The sequence below is a fragment of the Megascapheus bottae genome, chromosome 24 (assembly GCF_031878675.1).
Source record: "Megascapheus bottae isolate mThoBot1 chromosome 24, mThoBot2.hap1, whole genome shotgun sequence".
Taxonomy (NCBI): Eukaryota; Metazoa; Chordata; class Mammalia; order Rodentia; family Geomyidae; genus Megascapheus; species Megascapheus bottae.
Genome location: NC_143532.1, coordinates 22,542,600 through 22,558,599, shown reverse-complemented (window position 1 = coordinate 22,558,599; position 16,000 = coordinate 22,542,600). Strand labels below are relative to the sequence as shown.

The following is a 16,000-nucleotide window of genomic DNA, read 5'->3' as shown; positions in this document are numbered from 1 at the left end:
AATCTTGGCCATTCTTGTTGGGGTAAGGTGGTATCTTAGGGTTGTTTTTGTTATTATGGCTGTATAGTAGAGTTTGAAGTCTGGTATTGTAATACCTCCAGCATTGCTCTTTTTGCCTAGAATTGTTTTGGCTATTCTAGGTCTTTTGTTGTTCCATATGAATCTTTGGATTATGTCTTGTATTTCCTTAAGAATGTCTTTGGGATTTTGATGAATTTGTAAATCAATTTTGGCAGTATAGCCATTTTCACTATGTTGGTTCTCCCTAGCCATGAGCATGGGATGTCTTTCCATTTCCTAGTGTCCTCTTTAATTTCTTTCATTAGGCTTTTATAGTTTTCATTGAATAATTCCTTTACATCTTTGGTTAAGTATATTCCTAAGTATTTTATTCTTTTGGGGACAATTGCGAATGGGATCATTTTCTTGATTTGGCCTTCTCTTTGTGTATTGTTGGTATACAAGAAGGCTACTGACTTCTGAAGATTGATTTTGTATCCTGCCACTTTGCTAAAGTGGTTTATTAATTCTAGAAGTTTGGGAGTGGAGTTTGTTGGGTCACTCAAGTAGAGGATTATGTCATCTGCGAATAGGGATAGTTTAATTTCTTCTTTCCCTATGTGGATGTCCTTTTCTTGCCTTATTGCTCTGGGTAAGGGTTCCAGCGCTATATTGAAGAGAAGTGGAGAGAGTGGGCATCCCTGTCTAGTTCCTGATTTTAAGGTGAATGGTTCCAGTCTTTCACTATTTAGTATAATACTGGCTATAGGTTTTTCATATATCGCTTTCACTATTTTGAGGAATGTACCTCTTATTCCTATTTTTTCTAGTGCTTTCAACATGAATGGATGTTGTATTTTGTCAAATGCCTTCTGCACATCCAGAGAAATTATCATATGATTCTTATCCTTAGCTCTATTGATGTGATGTATTACATTGATTGATTTGTGAATGTTAAACCAGCCTTGCATCTGTGGGATGAAGCCTACTTGATCGTAGTGTATGAGAGAGAAAGAAACTTAGAAGTAAAAATAAATAATGACAATGGACACTCCATAATCTCCCTAAATGTGAACGGACTGAACAATCCAATCAAAGACACAGAGCAGCAGACTGGATTAAGAAACACCACCCATCCATATGTTGCCTCCAAGAGACCCATCTCACTCCCAAAGACAGAAACAAATTCCAAGTGAAAGGATAGAAACGAATTTTCCACTCCAATGCACCATGCAAAAAAGCAGGAATAGCAATCTTAATCCCCGACAAAATTAACTTCTCAGTAAATTCAGTACATATAGAGACGGCCATTATATATTAGTAAAGGGTACAATCCATGCCAATAATATTACAGTTATAAACATCTACTCCCCCAACACGGGAGCACCCAAATTCCTCAAACAAACTCTTTTAGAATTACAGAACAAGATAGACTCAAACACAATCATAGTGGGAGACCTCAATACATCACTCTCAACAAATGACAGGTCAACTCAACAAAAGTTAAAGACACCATCAACTTAAATGACACCATAGCCCAGCTGGGCTTAACAGATATACACAGAGTCTTCCACCCAACCGCGAAACTTTATACATTTTTCTCAGCAGCACATGGAACACACTCCAAAATAGATCATATAATAGTTCATACAGAAAACTTAAGCAGATACAAGAGGTCTGATATAATCCCATGCATTCTATCAGACCACAGTGGAGTCAGACTAATTCTGAACAATGCAGTAAAAGTCAAAAAACATTCAGTCACATGGAAACTGAACAACACACTTCTGAATAACTCCTGGGTAACAGATCAGATCAGAAATGAAATCAAAAACTTCCTTGAATGTAATGACAATCAAGAAACATCACAAAGGAACTTAGGGGACACAGCAAAGGCAGTTCTAAGAGGCAAATTTATCGCACTAGGAGCGCATATTAAAAAGACAGAAGAAGAGCACGTAAATAACCTAAAAAAACCCTGAAACACCTAGAGGAGCAAGAAAAAGTTAATTCTAAAACAATTAGAAGGACAGAAATTACAAAAATAAAATCAGAAATTTCAGAGATTGAAATAAGATCTACTATATACAAAACTGATAAATCAAAAAGTTGGTTCTTTGGAAGAGTCAACAAAATAGACCCTTGGCAAGATTAATCAAAAAAAGGAACGGGGAGACTCAAATAAACAAGATTAGAGACCCCCATGGGAACAATCACAACTGATTCCCAAGAAATTCAGTCCATAATGAATAGGTACTACCAGGGCCTATATTCAAAGAAACAAGAAAATGTAGTAGAAATGGATGATTTCTTAAACAAATATAGGCTACCCACACTGACTGAACAACAATGAGGTAAACAAATTGAACAGACCAATTTCTTAAAATGAAATTGTGGAAGCAATCAGGGAAATGCCAACCAAAAAGAGCCCAGGTCCAGATGGATTCACTACGGAATTCTACAAGACGTTTAAAGATGAAATAACACCTATACTCTTGAAACTCTTCAGAAAAATAGAAACAGAAGGAGCAATACCAAACTCATTTTATGAAGCTAATACTACTCTCATCCCCAAACCAGGGAAAGACCCAACAAAAAAGAAAACTACAGACCTATTTCTCTAATGAAGACAGACGCAAAACTCCTCAATAAAATATTAGCCAACAGAATCCAGAAACAAATTTAAAAAATTATACACTATGATCAAGTAGCTTCATCCCACAAATGCAAGGCTGGTTTAACATTCGCAAATCAATCAGTGTAATACATCATATCAATAGAGTTAAGGATAAGAACCATATGATAATTTCTCTGGATGTGGAGAAGGCATTTGACAAAATACAACATCTTAATTCTTTTTATTAAAAAATACTTGTTTGTGATAATTCATAATGTCATATATCATGATGTTTTTTTTAAGTGACATTGATGTTTGGGTACCAGAACCAGACCATTCAGAAGTTCCTGCTGATTGGTGGGACTTTGATGCTGACAAGTCACTTCTTATTGGAGTATTTAAACATGGTAAGTAAGAAGTAAGTTGGGGGCTGGGAGTTTGGCCTAGTGGTTAAAGTGTTTGCCTAGCATGCACAAAGACCCGGGTTCGATTCCTTGGTATCACATACATACAAAAAAGCCGGAAGTGGTGCTGAGGCTCAAGTGGTAGAGCTCTAGCCTTGAGAAAGTCCAAGGACAGTGCTCAGGCCCTGAGCTCAAGCCCAGGATTGGCAAAAAAAAAAAAAAAAAGAAGTAAGTTGGTGGGCCGGGAGTTTGGCCAATGGTAGAGTGCTTGTTTAGCATGCACGAAGACCCAGGTTCGATTCCTCAGTACCACATACATAAATAAAGCTGGAAATGATGCTGTGGCTCAAGTGGTAGGGCTCTAGCCTTGAGAAAACCTAAGGACAGTGTTCAAGACAATGCTCAAGCCCCAACTTCAAGCCCTGGGACTGGCAAAAAAAATAAAATAAAATAAGTAAGTTAGCAAATGATGCAGAGAGGTAATGAATGTGTTCATACCTTTTCAAAAAACAAAAAGAGAAGTATAAGTTAGATTGGATCCCCATTTATGTGGAGTATAATTGAGTTTTTCCTGTTTATTTACTTACATATAAAGTCTTATTGCACTAACACCTTGGTATATACATAGTATTAAGAGTATAAACTATCTAACGGAGTGTATTATTCATTGCATTTCCTGGTGACAGGATGGCCTATATTGTCTGCTTCTCATGGATGTAAGTCATATACAATTTCATCTTGGGAAATCCATATACATATGAGATGTTTGTGTATATATGATGTATATATTTTTTCTTCCTAACCAACACATTTTATCTAATGCTTTAAAAATATGACCAGGTCAAGAAATGTTTCTGATAATTTCTAGAAAACACACATTTTAATTTAAATGTGGTGTGGTTCCTTTAGTCCAGGAGTATCAGCCATGTAAGGAATGCTTTATTTACACCTTTCTTCTTTTTTTATCCTTCTTGTTTTTGTAATTGGTGATCCTTTCAGGTTATGAAAAATACAACACTATTCGAGCAGACCCAGCATTATGCTTCTTGGAAAGAGTGGGAAAACCTGATGACAAAGCAGTGGCTGCGGAACAGAGAGCAAATGATTATATGGATGGGTATGTACATGTCAGTCACAGCAGTTACCTTCAGATGATAGAGAAATAAAAGAACGCTAGTTTACATTATAGCAGATCTGAGAAGACACTTAGAAGTAGTGTTATACTAAGTGTTGTACGTTGGCCCTATGTATACTAGTCACATGATATGCCCTTGAACACCCCTACTCATACCTGCTCTTTTTTTTTTTTTTTTTTTTAACTATCTTGAGACTTGAATTCAGGACTTTGGCCCTGTTCCTGAGCTGCTTCTGCTTAAGGCTAGTACTCTTACCGTTTAAGCCACAGTGCCACCTCTGGCATTTTCTGAATTATTCATTGGAGATGAGAGTCACATGGACTTGTCTCCCTGGTCTGGTTTTGAAATGTAATCCTCAGATCTCAGTCTCCTGAGTAGTTAGGATTATAGGCATGAGCCACCAGCACCCATACCTGTTCTTTTCATACCTATCCTTTCAATGAGTCTTTTATCTTTTTTCACTCTAATGGTAGTGTGTTGCTCCAGTTAGACCATAAAATTCTAGTGGCATAAGAGGGAGGGGGGGAGAAGTAGTATTATAGTTTAAGAGTAATGTGACATCATTGTACATGTTATAAAGGCTTGTGTAATCTTTACTCACAAAAAAAGGACCTTGAAAGACCTTAAATGTTAATACAGTTGAAATTGAACTTGGGATAAGAATGAATTGAAACTTTCTTTTTATTTACTTTGTGTTAGCTTTCTTGCAGATTTTAGTTCAGCCATTAAAACTAAATAAAAATGCACTTCTCGTGAAGCTATTTATTTGTTTATGATTTCATTGTGATCTATTCCTACGTCTGTTATAATAATAAGAGCATCTGTTGGTATTTAACAGGGATGTTGAAGATCCAGAATATAAACCTGCTCCTGCCATCTTTAAAGATGATATAGAGGTATGCTTGGATTAGGTTTTTAAATGCTGAATTTTAGGTACTTCTTGTTTTCTTTAGCCAGTTTTTTCTTCCACTGTTTTCCATGTATATTATTTTTCTGTGCAGAAAATTAAGTAAATGATTAACTTGAGTCAGTAAACATCATGGCCAATCATGAGGGTTCTGTTTGCTTGTTATTATTAGTGTGTTGTACAGAGTAATTACCATTTCATTCTGAGTTTTGATCCCCTCCCTAGACAAGATGAAGGTCAGTGTGCCTACGTGGTATACTTTTTAAACTCCAAGAAACCCAATGTTTAGGGAAATTCCCCAATCAGAGACACAAGTAAATAGTGACAGTACACAACTATAGAGATTGCAACTGTGCTTATACCTATACTGTGGCATCTTAGAAATCCTCTAGATCCCTTCCCTCTATTTTAAATTCTTTTATGTAATATAAGGTTTTTGAAAATAAAAATTTGAAAAATGTATCGGTAGTCTATAGAATGTATAAATATATATAAACTTTTCAGTAGGAATGAAAGATGAATAAAATCTAAGCTCTCTGGGAAAAAGGTTCTTTAAAGAAAAGCATTTTTTTTTTTTTTTTTTTTTTTTTTTTTGCCAGTCCTGGGCTTGAGCTCAGGGCCTGAGCACTGTCCTTGGACTTTCTCAAGGCTAGAGCTCTACCACTTGAGCCTCAGCACCACTTCCGACTTTTTTCTATGTATGTGGTACCGAGGAATCGAACCCGGGTCTTCATGCATGCTAGGCAAGCACTTTAACCACTAGGCCAAACTCCCGGCCCGAGAAAAGAAAAGCATTTTTTTGAGTGGGACACTAGTGGCTTACACCTGTAGTCCTACCTACTCAGGAGGCTGAGATCTGAGGATTGTAGTTCAAAGCCAGCCCGGAAAGGAAAGTCCATGAGGCTCTTCTCTTCAATTAACCACTAGAAAACCAGAAGTGGAACTGTGGCTCAAAATGTTATAGCACTAGCCACGAACAAAAGAGCTCAGGGAAAGTGCCCAATCTGAGAGGTTAAGCCCCATGCCTAGCAAAAAAGAAAAAGAATTTTCAAAATATTTCAGAGGGGCTGGGAGTTTGGCCTACTGGTAGAGTGTTTGTGTAGCATTCACAAAGACCAGGGTTCAATTCCTCAGTACCACATACATAGAAAAAGCTGTAAGTGGTACTGTGGCTCAAGTGGTAGAGTGCTAGCCTTGAGAAAGCCTAGGAACAGTGCTCAGACCCTGAGTTCAAGCCCCTGGACTGGCAAAAGGAAAAAAATAAATTACAAAAATAAGACTTAGATGATACTTTAGCCTGGTGCGTAGCTTGAGATGCTTGGGTTTGAGGTTGAGACAAGGCTTATGCTGTGGTGTTTGGCTAATGGAAAAAATTGCTTTAAGTATGAAGGCAGTACATTCAAAGGGCTATAATCTCTGACAGTGATCGAAAGCAAGAACCCTGGAGGAAACTACAAATAATTACTGTAGATAAAGCCCTCAATAATAAGGAATGTCTAAAATTTTTAAATGTATGAAAAAATATTCTTAATATTTATTAACATACAACAAAGATTAGATTCTAAAGATTTTCTGATAATATATTACAAAATTTTTAATTATTAAAAACATTTAAGGTAAAACCTGGGGGGCAGGAATAGATTGAAAAAGATATTTTAAAAGTCCATGATTGGGGTGCTGGTGGCTTACTGCTGTAATCCTAGTTACTCAGGAGGCTGAGATCTGAGGGTCACAGTTTGAAGGCAGCCTTGGCACGAATGTCCGTGAGACTCTTATCTGCAATTTATCACCAGAAAATGAAGTGGAACTGTGGTTCAAGGAGTATAGTACTAGCTTTGGGCTGAAGAGCTTAAGGACAGCACCCAGGTCCACAGTTCAAGCCCCACGATTGACCAAAAAAAACAAAAAACTAAATGACTATGGGAGGTGGATGCTGATGGCTCAAGCCTGTTCTTTGAATTATTTAGGAAGCTGAGGTCTGAGGATTGCAATTCAATGCCAGTCAAGGCTGGAAGGGTCTTGAGACTTATGTAACCATCAAAAAGATGAAAGTGAGTCTGTGGCTTAAGTGGTAAAGCATTAATTTTCAGCCGAAAAAAGCTCACGGACAGCACCCAGCCCCTAAATTCAATATCCAAAACCAACACCAAAAAAAAAAAAAAAACAAAACAATTCACAGGTTACCAAGTGAGTAAATCATCTGAGCCTTGTTTTATGAAAAGGTGGGGAAAAAATTACCAAAAGAGTGAGAACAACGAACTGGCTGTATAGTAATTATAGAAAAGAATAATTTGAGTAAATAGTGACAGGTTTTAAATGTCAGACATAGTAGGGAAATGTTAGAACAGAATATAGTTACAAGTTTTATTTTGACAAAAGTCATTAAAAATTCTGTTCCTGGCCTGGGATTGTGACTGTATCCCTAGAGTTGATACACTGCACGGGGGCTGGGTGATTCAGTGTTAAAAACAGGTGCTTTATTATAATGACATTTGATTATTTTTTTCTTATTTTTATCTCAACTCAATTACTTTGTGACAAATTTCTTCCTTTGGATATTTTTTAAGGATGATATTTCCTCACCTGGAGATCTTGTTATAGCAGATGGAGGTAAGTTTTGTTATTTTAAAATTCATATTCTCATACTTTTATAATATTTGTAATACATATGCATTTTTAATTGAATACAATTATAATTGAATACAATCCTCTTAGCATACTAAGAGGAATTGAGAATTTCAGCAGTACTTTCAGCTATTACAAATCCATACAGAATAGAAGTTTGATGACTTCATGATTTAATTTATAGTTGTATTTGAGATTTTATCATTAAAACATGAGTGCAATAAATTCAGATTCTTGCTAATTCCAACTAGGAACCATTCATTATATTTTCTATCAAGTTTTTTTGAGTGAGATCTGCTATTACTTCCTTTTGATATTAAAAAAGAACAAAACAAATTAAACTTACTGGATACAACTATCCCCACCTGACACTCAGAAGGGACAGCTTAATTGTGTTACACATAGTCATAGTATTTATTACATCTTGGAAGTAAATGGTTAGATCTTGCACATTATTAGGTGACTAAAAACTTAAAGCCACCTAGGCACCAGCCACTTACACTGGTAATCCTAGCTACTCAGGAGACTGAGATTTGAGGATTGCAAATTAATTCCAGACCAAGCCAGAAAGCCTGTGAGACTTCAGTCAATCACCCAAAAAATCAGAAGCCAAGCTGTGCCTCAAGTGGTAGAGCCTTAAGCCTCAAACTCAGGTACAGCACCTGAACCTTGAGTTGAAGCACCAAGACCAGTTCACCACAAAAAACCCTGAAAGCTATATCATTTTTTAACTACAAGTATTTTCATTCTATCTAAATTGAGATCCAGTGCAGAAAGTTTGGGTTAGAGAAATTTATAGTATTCAACTTCTTATAAAATTCAGTTTGGCTGTTATTTAAGTGAAGCTACTGAGTCTTTTCAAACAAGTGTGAAAAATTATATTATTGAAATCCAGATTTTTATTTCCTAGGTGCGTGAGATTTCCTTTTAAATTAGATAACACTTTGGCTTTTTATTGCATTGTGTTCTACTCACTTTAACTGGTTCAAAGCTTATTGTACATTTCTATAGAGAAAAATTTTCATGACAAAAAAAAATTGGTTAGTCCTCCGCTTCCACTGCTAATCCCCTACTCCATTTCTTCAGATAGAAGAGAGTTATTTCAAGTTGTTTCACTTACTTGTGTTTTACTGGTATTTGAACTAAGGACTATTTGCTTGACACTTGCCAATACTTGAAGCACTTGAAGCACTTCTAGCCATTTATGGTTTAAGTTATTTTTTGAGAGAGTCTCATTTTTTCCCCCCTGTGGGGCTCTCGGACTGCGATTCTACTACTACAGCCTTCCCCAGAGGGAGCAAGCAATAACCAGTCCCAGCTTATTAGTTAAAATAAGGGATTCACTAGCTTTATGTATTATATGTATTATGTGTATGTATGTATGTATGTATGTATTATATATTATTGCTTTACTGACATGAGGCTCTTTAAATATAGATGGTCAATTGATGGAAGGGGATAAAATTTATTGGCCCACTCAGTCAGCTTTAACCACAAGGCTGAGACGTCTCATCACTGCCTATCAGCGAACTAATAAAAATAGACAAATCCAGCAGATACAACCAACTTTCTCAGTGCCTGCCAGTGTGATACAACCTATTTGCGAAGAAACTACTCTTAACCCTAAAATAGCAGCCAAGATAGAGAGACAACAGAGGTAAGACAATAGCAATATAAAGTAGAGAGACAGCAGAGGTAAGATTCTAAAAACCAGCAGATAGGATTTTTGTGCTAATTGTTCAAAGGAAAATGTTTGCACACATATGAACGTACAACTAGATATGAAGCATTATGCAACAACTGTTAAATATCGTTGTACCCTAGTTAGCTAATCCTGTTTCATATTTAGTCCCTGTTGTCACTTTCCATTTGTCTTCTTATAACCAGACCTATATAAGCTTTGTTGTTTTTATGTCACTATTGCATTAAACTTTTTAATATATGAGTGATTTAAGTAACCTAGTAACCTTTAGGTCTTTCCACTATGCTTTTACTCATTAAAACATGCAATTCCATAAGCTGAGCAAAAACAAATTGTTTTAGAAATGAAGATTTTATGGTTTAGAGAGTTATGATTTATTAAAGAGATTTTTATTCGAAAGAGATTTTTTTAGCCAACGTATTTCATAATTTTATCCCAACCATCCCTTTATCCCCAGAATGAGCCATACTCTTTTCAATCTGGAATATTCATTGGCCTCTGTCAAAATGCAGAGAATTTTGCTCATTCTCTGTAGTCTCCTAGCTTTCTTCCAGTCTTAGCCTTGTCCCATTTAACTCTGCAAAATGCTGCTGTAATGTTTTTGTTGTTAATTCAAATATGCATTGAGCCTCTAGTCTTCTGTGCCCTCCTAAAATTCTTGATTTCTATAATACATACAGCAATAAATGCTACTTTATACTGTAAATTATTTTATTATTTTTCTTACAGAGCAGGGTCTTCTTTTTATCCTATACTTTTGTCTAAGTAAATATGAAACAACCTCTTATTGCCTAATGGATTAATGTATATTCAAAAAACTACTGAGAACAGATGAGTCAGCTGGAATTCTAAAACCCTGATTTTTAACTCTTTACAGTGGTAGGTACGAGAAATGTTGTAGTAATTTAGTGACCAAAATGTTTTTTTTTCCCTTTGATCTAATTCAAAATAGGTGGACAAGAAGAGAAGAGGCTGATTTTTATAGAGTTGTGTCTACATTTGGAGTCGTTTTTGACCCTGATAGAGGCCGATTTGATTGGACAAAATTTCGAGCTATGGCCCGCCTACACAAGAAAACTGATGATAGTTTGGAGAAATATTTGTATTCATTTGTTTCCATGTGTCGACGGGTTTGTCGTCTTCCTTCCAAAGAAGGTATGTATAAAGCTTTTCATCCTAATGTTAGTCATAAAAGAGAAGTCCCTAAAATTCATAAATTTCCCTTTTTTAAGAACTTTATACTTAAAGATCCCTTGTTTCTTAATCCTACTAAAATAAGATCTAAAGGAGTAAACACCAAATTCTAAGAAAACAGCTTGTGTTTAGCAACAGATTTAAAAAGGTAAAAGATAAATGATAGTGCTAACATTTTTTTTAGTTCAATTTGTAAGACATTTTGGTCTAGTGGTAGAGTGCTTGCCTAGCATGCACAAAGACCCAGGTTTGCCTCCTCAGCACCACAAACATAGAAAAAAGCTTGAAGTGGTGCTATGGCTCAAGGGTAGAGCTCTAGCCTTGAGAAAGCACAAGGATAGCGCTCAGGCCCTGAGTTCAAGCCCCACAACTGAAAAAAGAAAGAAAAGAAAGAAAGTCAGTTGACAGAATCATGAGAGAAAATGCATCATCATTGGTTCTTTGTCAAGATTCATGAACAGCAATAGATAAAATCTTCTAGAAAAAAAAAAAAGAAGAAAATAAAGCTATGCCCTGTGGCAACATATTCTTTGATATCAGTTGTCTATTTAAAAAAAAAAAAAACCCTTAAAGTTTACAGGTGTTTCTTATTTTGATTTTTTTTTTTACCCCAATAGATTTTTTTTGTCAGCCTGCCCAATAAAATAGCTAATCATTTGATTACTCGAATATCAGGGTAATTCAGGTAGAGTTGCTTACTTTTTGGTCTGTTTAGAACCCATGAATAGTTTAATTGTGTAGTATTTATAGTTACTAGAGATCCCACTTGTTTTTTCTTTTAATTTTCCTAATTCCCATTAGCAACATAGTGATGTTAAAAATACTTATAAAAAAAGTCTAGTTTTAAATGAAAAGGGAAAGAGTTATTAATCATCAAAAAGACAGTGCTTCTTTTTTTTAGAGATGTGAGATTTTACTTAGAATTTCCCTAATTTCTTTAATTCATGATGCCTTTAATGTCAAAATTTAAAGAAACTTCTCACAATCCTGCTTAATGAATAATAAGGCCTAACAATTTAATAAGTATTTCCAATAATCTAGTATTTGTTTATAAACATAGCTGTGAATATTAAAAGAAAACAGTTCTTTACTATCTTGAGTAACCCAGCTACATAATAAAGATGTATGTTTCATTTGTTGGTCATGGTATAGATGTTCAAATCTTAGTCATAGTTATATTTCCATCACTGTTTTCCTGTTCCATATTGATTTTCTTACATTATGGATTTTAGGGGTGTTTTTACTTTTTTTTTTTTTGGTTGGTTATAGGGCTTGAACTCTAGGCCTCAGATCTGTTGCCAAGCTCTTTAGCTCAAGGCTACTGCCCTACCCTTGAGCCACAGCCCCACTTTTTCTTTCTCAACATGGGGCTTGAACTCAGGGCCTGGGCACTGTCCTTGGATGCTTTTTGCTCCAGACTAGTGCCCTGCCACTTGAGCCACAGCACCACTTCCAACCTTTTCCGTGTATGTGGTATTGAGGAATTGAACCCAGGTCTTTGTGCATGCAAGGTGAGCAGTTTACCACTAGACTGCACTCCCAGCCTCTTCTTTTTGTTGCGAACTGCTTCAACTTCAGGAAAGTGACAAAATTGTGGGAGTTTCTAAATATCTGCCTCTCCTAATATGAAAATATTACATGACTAAAAAAATTATCAAACCAGGAAATTGATAATACATGCTATTAATTAAGTAAATACTCCCTTATGTCCATAAGTGCTTAGTTCTACAGTTGCAACAGTGGTGCTCACCAGACAGTATTAAAAATGAGCTACATGACTTGGGGGTGGGGACAGAAAGGAAAAAGTGAAAGAACCAAGCAAGAGGTCCAAAAAGAATGTACTAATTATCTGACTTATGTAATTGTAACTTCCTCATAATCCCTTTTGAATGCCAAATTGCAAATCACACTGGTGATACCCAAATCTAAGGATATATAAATCCTTAAGTAAAATGGATAGTATTTCATATCCTCCCATAGACTTTAATACTTTATTTATATTAATACCCAATACAATATAAGTTCTACATAAATAGTTGGTTTTTTATATTGTTTTGGGAATAATGGTAGGAAAAAAAATCTATACATGTTTAGTACAGACACCATTTCTCCAGATATTTTCAGTATGTTGTTGGCTAACTGATAAAAGAGGGCCACTGTACCTATGTGATTTTTACCATTTTCCTTTGGTGTTCATTTTGGGAATTTGGCCTGAAATTCTCTTTGAAGCCCATGTTGACCTGCTCCAATCTCCTAGTACTGAATTTATTGGCATCATTTACTACTGTTCCTAGCCTCCTTTGATGTTTGGTTCTTTGTCCAGGATTCCACATTGTTTTTCACTTGCTTTAATTTAATCTAGTCTATTGCAAGTTCTTCATTGTTGTCCTTATCCTAAATCATTTTGACACCTTTGAGAAGTTATGATCAGTTATTTTGCTACATATTCTCTGTCTTGCCTTGTATTTCCATATAATTATATTGACAAGAGCAAAAAGACATAAAAGTTCAGGAGCAATGCCCACACTCTGAGTTCATGCCCCAGGATTGACATGCACACAAATTTCTTTGGGAGATAGTACTAGGGAAAATATGCTCAGAAACTTTATACAAAATGAGCTCAAATGAGGGGTCAGCCAGCATCAAGGTTATAATCCATGTAGGAAAACTGAACACAGGTTATGGGAGACAGAATGCAGGATTCTCTGTTAAAAAAGAAAAGGAGAGAAACTTTATATATGCTAGCTAGGAGGGTACTTTACCACTTGAGTCATTCCCCCCAACCCCCTCTGGTCATGGTGCTTAAACTCTGGGCCTGGGTGCTTTCCTTGACCTCTCCAGCTCAAGGCTAGTGCTCTACCACATTGAACCACAGCACTACTTCTGTTTTTGTTTTTGTTTTTTAAGAGTCTCACAGATTTTGGTGCCTGGATGGGCTTTTTGTTCTGGTTGTTTTGAGATAGGGCCTCACTTTTGGCCTGGGCCAAAAGTTTGTTTTCCAGTTCATAGTAGGGCTTGAACTCTGGGCCTTGGCGTTGTCCCTGAGCTCTTTTTCCCCTCAAGGCTAGTGCTCTGTCACTAGAGCCAGAGCTCCAAAGGCTGGTCTCTGAATTATAATTTTTGTGTATGATATCTAGTCCTGGGGCTTGAATCTGGGGCTTGGGCACTATCTCTTAAAGTTTTATTTTGTTTTTTGTTGTTGTTAGTACTCTTAACACTTGAGCCTCAAGTCCATTTCTGACTTTTCTGGCTAAATTGCAGATTGACGTCCCATGGACTTTCCTGACTTTAAATCACAATCCTAAGATCTCAACTCCCTAAATAGCTAGGGTTACAGGAGTGAGCCACTGGCACCCAGCTCCCTATATTATTTTACTTTATAATTGCTGGCTAAGTGCCAAAAACCTGTATTCAGAAAGTTGTAACCCTCAAACAAACATGAGTTATTGTTGAAATTGAACTACCTTCAACTGGTAGTTTTTGTGGTATTGGTCAGATAACTTTTGTTTCCCCCAAAATTGAAGAGATTCAGATGCCTCTAGAATTTACTACAGTAATATCAGGAACTGCACAGTAGATGTGCAGATTTACATTTGCACATTTAAATTATTCTTATTTGTATTTATGAGTTCCAGCAAGTATATTCTAATTAAGAAAATTGTTAGTGAAGGCATAACAGTTAACATTTTACATATTTTCAGATTCGTGTTGTTTTGTGTTGTTTCATGATATTTAGCAGTGTTTTTAGAAAACTTTTTTTCTCCCCCCCCCCTTTTCTTTCCCGTTCTAGGGAAGGGGAACAATAACATTTTAAGGACTGGAAATGTAGCCTAGGGATAGAGTGTTTGCTTAGCATGCCTAAAGCCTTGGGTTCGTTTCCTTAGCACCATATAAACAGATAAAACAGGAAGTGGTGCTGTAGCTCTGGTGGTAGAGTGCTAGCCTTGAGCAGAAGAAGCTCAGGGATAGTGACTGGGTCCTGAGTTCAAGCTCCAGGACTGGCAATAAATTTTTTTTTTAATTTTGCAGTGAGGATATATCAGTGATAGAAGTGTTTGTCTAGCACTTATAAAGCCCTATGTGAATCCCTGATACTACAGAAAAGAGAAAGGAAGCAAGGCAGAACAATAAAAGAAAATTCTAGAAATTGTACAGTGATTTTAATTCTGCATTTAGGAGTTTCATTGTTTTGAATCCCCAGTAAAGGTGGAGTTTTGTTTTGTTTGGCAGCAGTAGGGTTTGGACTCAAGGCCTTCTGCTTGTTAGGCTATACTCTTTCAGCCTTGCCTTCTAGCCATGTCTAATAAAGTATTTTTGAAGCTAATGTTTTTGTCCTTGTTTCAATATAGAATTGGTGGATCCAAATATTTTTATCCAGCCAATCACAGAAGAGCGTGCTTCAAGGACTTTGTATCGGATTGAGCTTCTAAGAAAAGTACGGGAGCAAGCCCTTCGACATCCACAGTTGTTTGAACGATTGAAGCTCTGCCATCCAAATCCAGATTTACCAGTCTGGTGGGAATGTGGCCTTCATGATAGGGATTTGCTTATTGGTGCTGCTAAACATGGGGTGAGCCGTACAGATTACCACATTCTTCGTGATCCTGAACTCTCCTTTATGGTAGCTCAAAGGAGCTACAGTCAAAGTAAGATGGCACATTCAAGGACTTCTACCCCACTTTTACAGCAATATCAAGTAGCACTTTCTGCTTCTTCTCTTACCTCTCTACCTAGGCTCCTAGATGCTAAAGGTATTCTAGAGGATATAAAAGTTAAAAATGAAAACCTTAAAGAAGAACCCCCATCTTCTGAAGAAGAATCTATGTCTTCTGTGGATACCAGGACAATAGTAAAGTCAGAGCCTGTAAGCCCAAAGAATGGAGTTTTATCACAGGCTACGGAAGACCAGAAATCTAGTGGTAAAAGTGAAACAGACAGACGTATGGTTTCAGCCAGAACAGAACCTCTAACTCCAAACCCAGCTTCTAAGAAGCAGAGAATCCACAAAAGAGGATCAGAATCTAGTTCTGATTCTGACTCTGAGTCTGAGAGATCATCGTGTTCTTCCAGATCATCGTCTTCTTCATCTTCCTCCTCTTCTTGTTCCCATTCTCGATCAGGTTCTAGTTCTTCTTCATCCTCATCTTGTTCTTCAGCATCTTCCTCGTCCTCTTCCTCATCATCATCATCATCTTCTTCTTCATCTTCATCAGAAGAAAGTGACAGTGAAGAAGAGGAGGTCCAGAAGCGAGGTATATGCATAAAGTAATTTTCTTTATTTTTCTTTCTTTCTTTTTTTTTTTTTTTGTGCCAGTCCTGGGCTTGAGTTCAGGGCCTAAGCACTGTCCTTGGACTTTCTCAAGGCTAGGACTCTACCACTTGAGCCTCAGCACCACTTCTGGTGCTGATCCCGGG

General features: G+C 36.6%; 1 protein-coding gene across 7 annotated transcripts in view; it reads left to right on the top strand.

Moving 5' to 3' along the window:
- Positions 1 to 16,000, top strand: part of Chd9 (chromodomain helicase DNA binding protein 9) — a 121,222-nt gene that overhangs the window by 86,101 nt on the left and 19,121 nt on the right. For all 7 annotated transcript variants that reach the window (XM_090357647.1, XM_090357645.1, XM_090357646.1 and 4 more), the window contains 7 exons: positions 2,921 to 3,024; positions 4,021 to 4,138; positions 4,996 to 5,053; positions 7,632 to 7,674; positions 9,127 to 9,346; positions 10,344 to 10,546; positions 14,935 to 15,837. In XM_090357647.1, the coding sequence (XP_090213773.1) occupies positions 2,921 to 3,024; positions 4,021 to 4,138; positions 4,996 to 5,053; positions 7,632 to 7,674; positions 9,127 to 9,346; positions 10,344 to 10,546; positions 14,935 to 15,837 (1,649 nt within the window). The remainder of the gene's footprint in view (positions 1 to 2,920; positions 3,025 to 4,020; positions 4,139 to 4,995; positions 5,054 to 7,631; positions 7,675 to 9,126; positions 9,347 to 10,343; positions 10,547 to 14,934; positions 15,838 to 16,000) is intronic.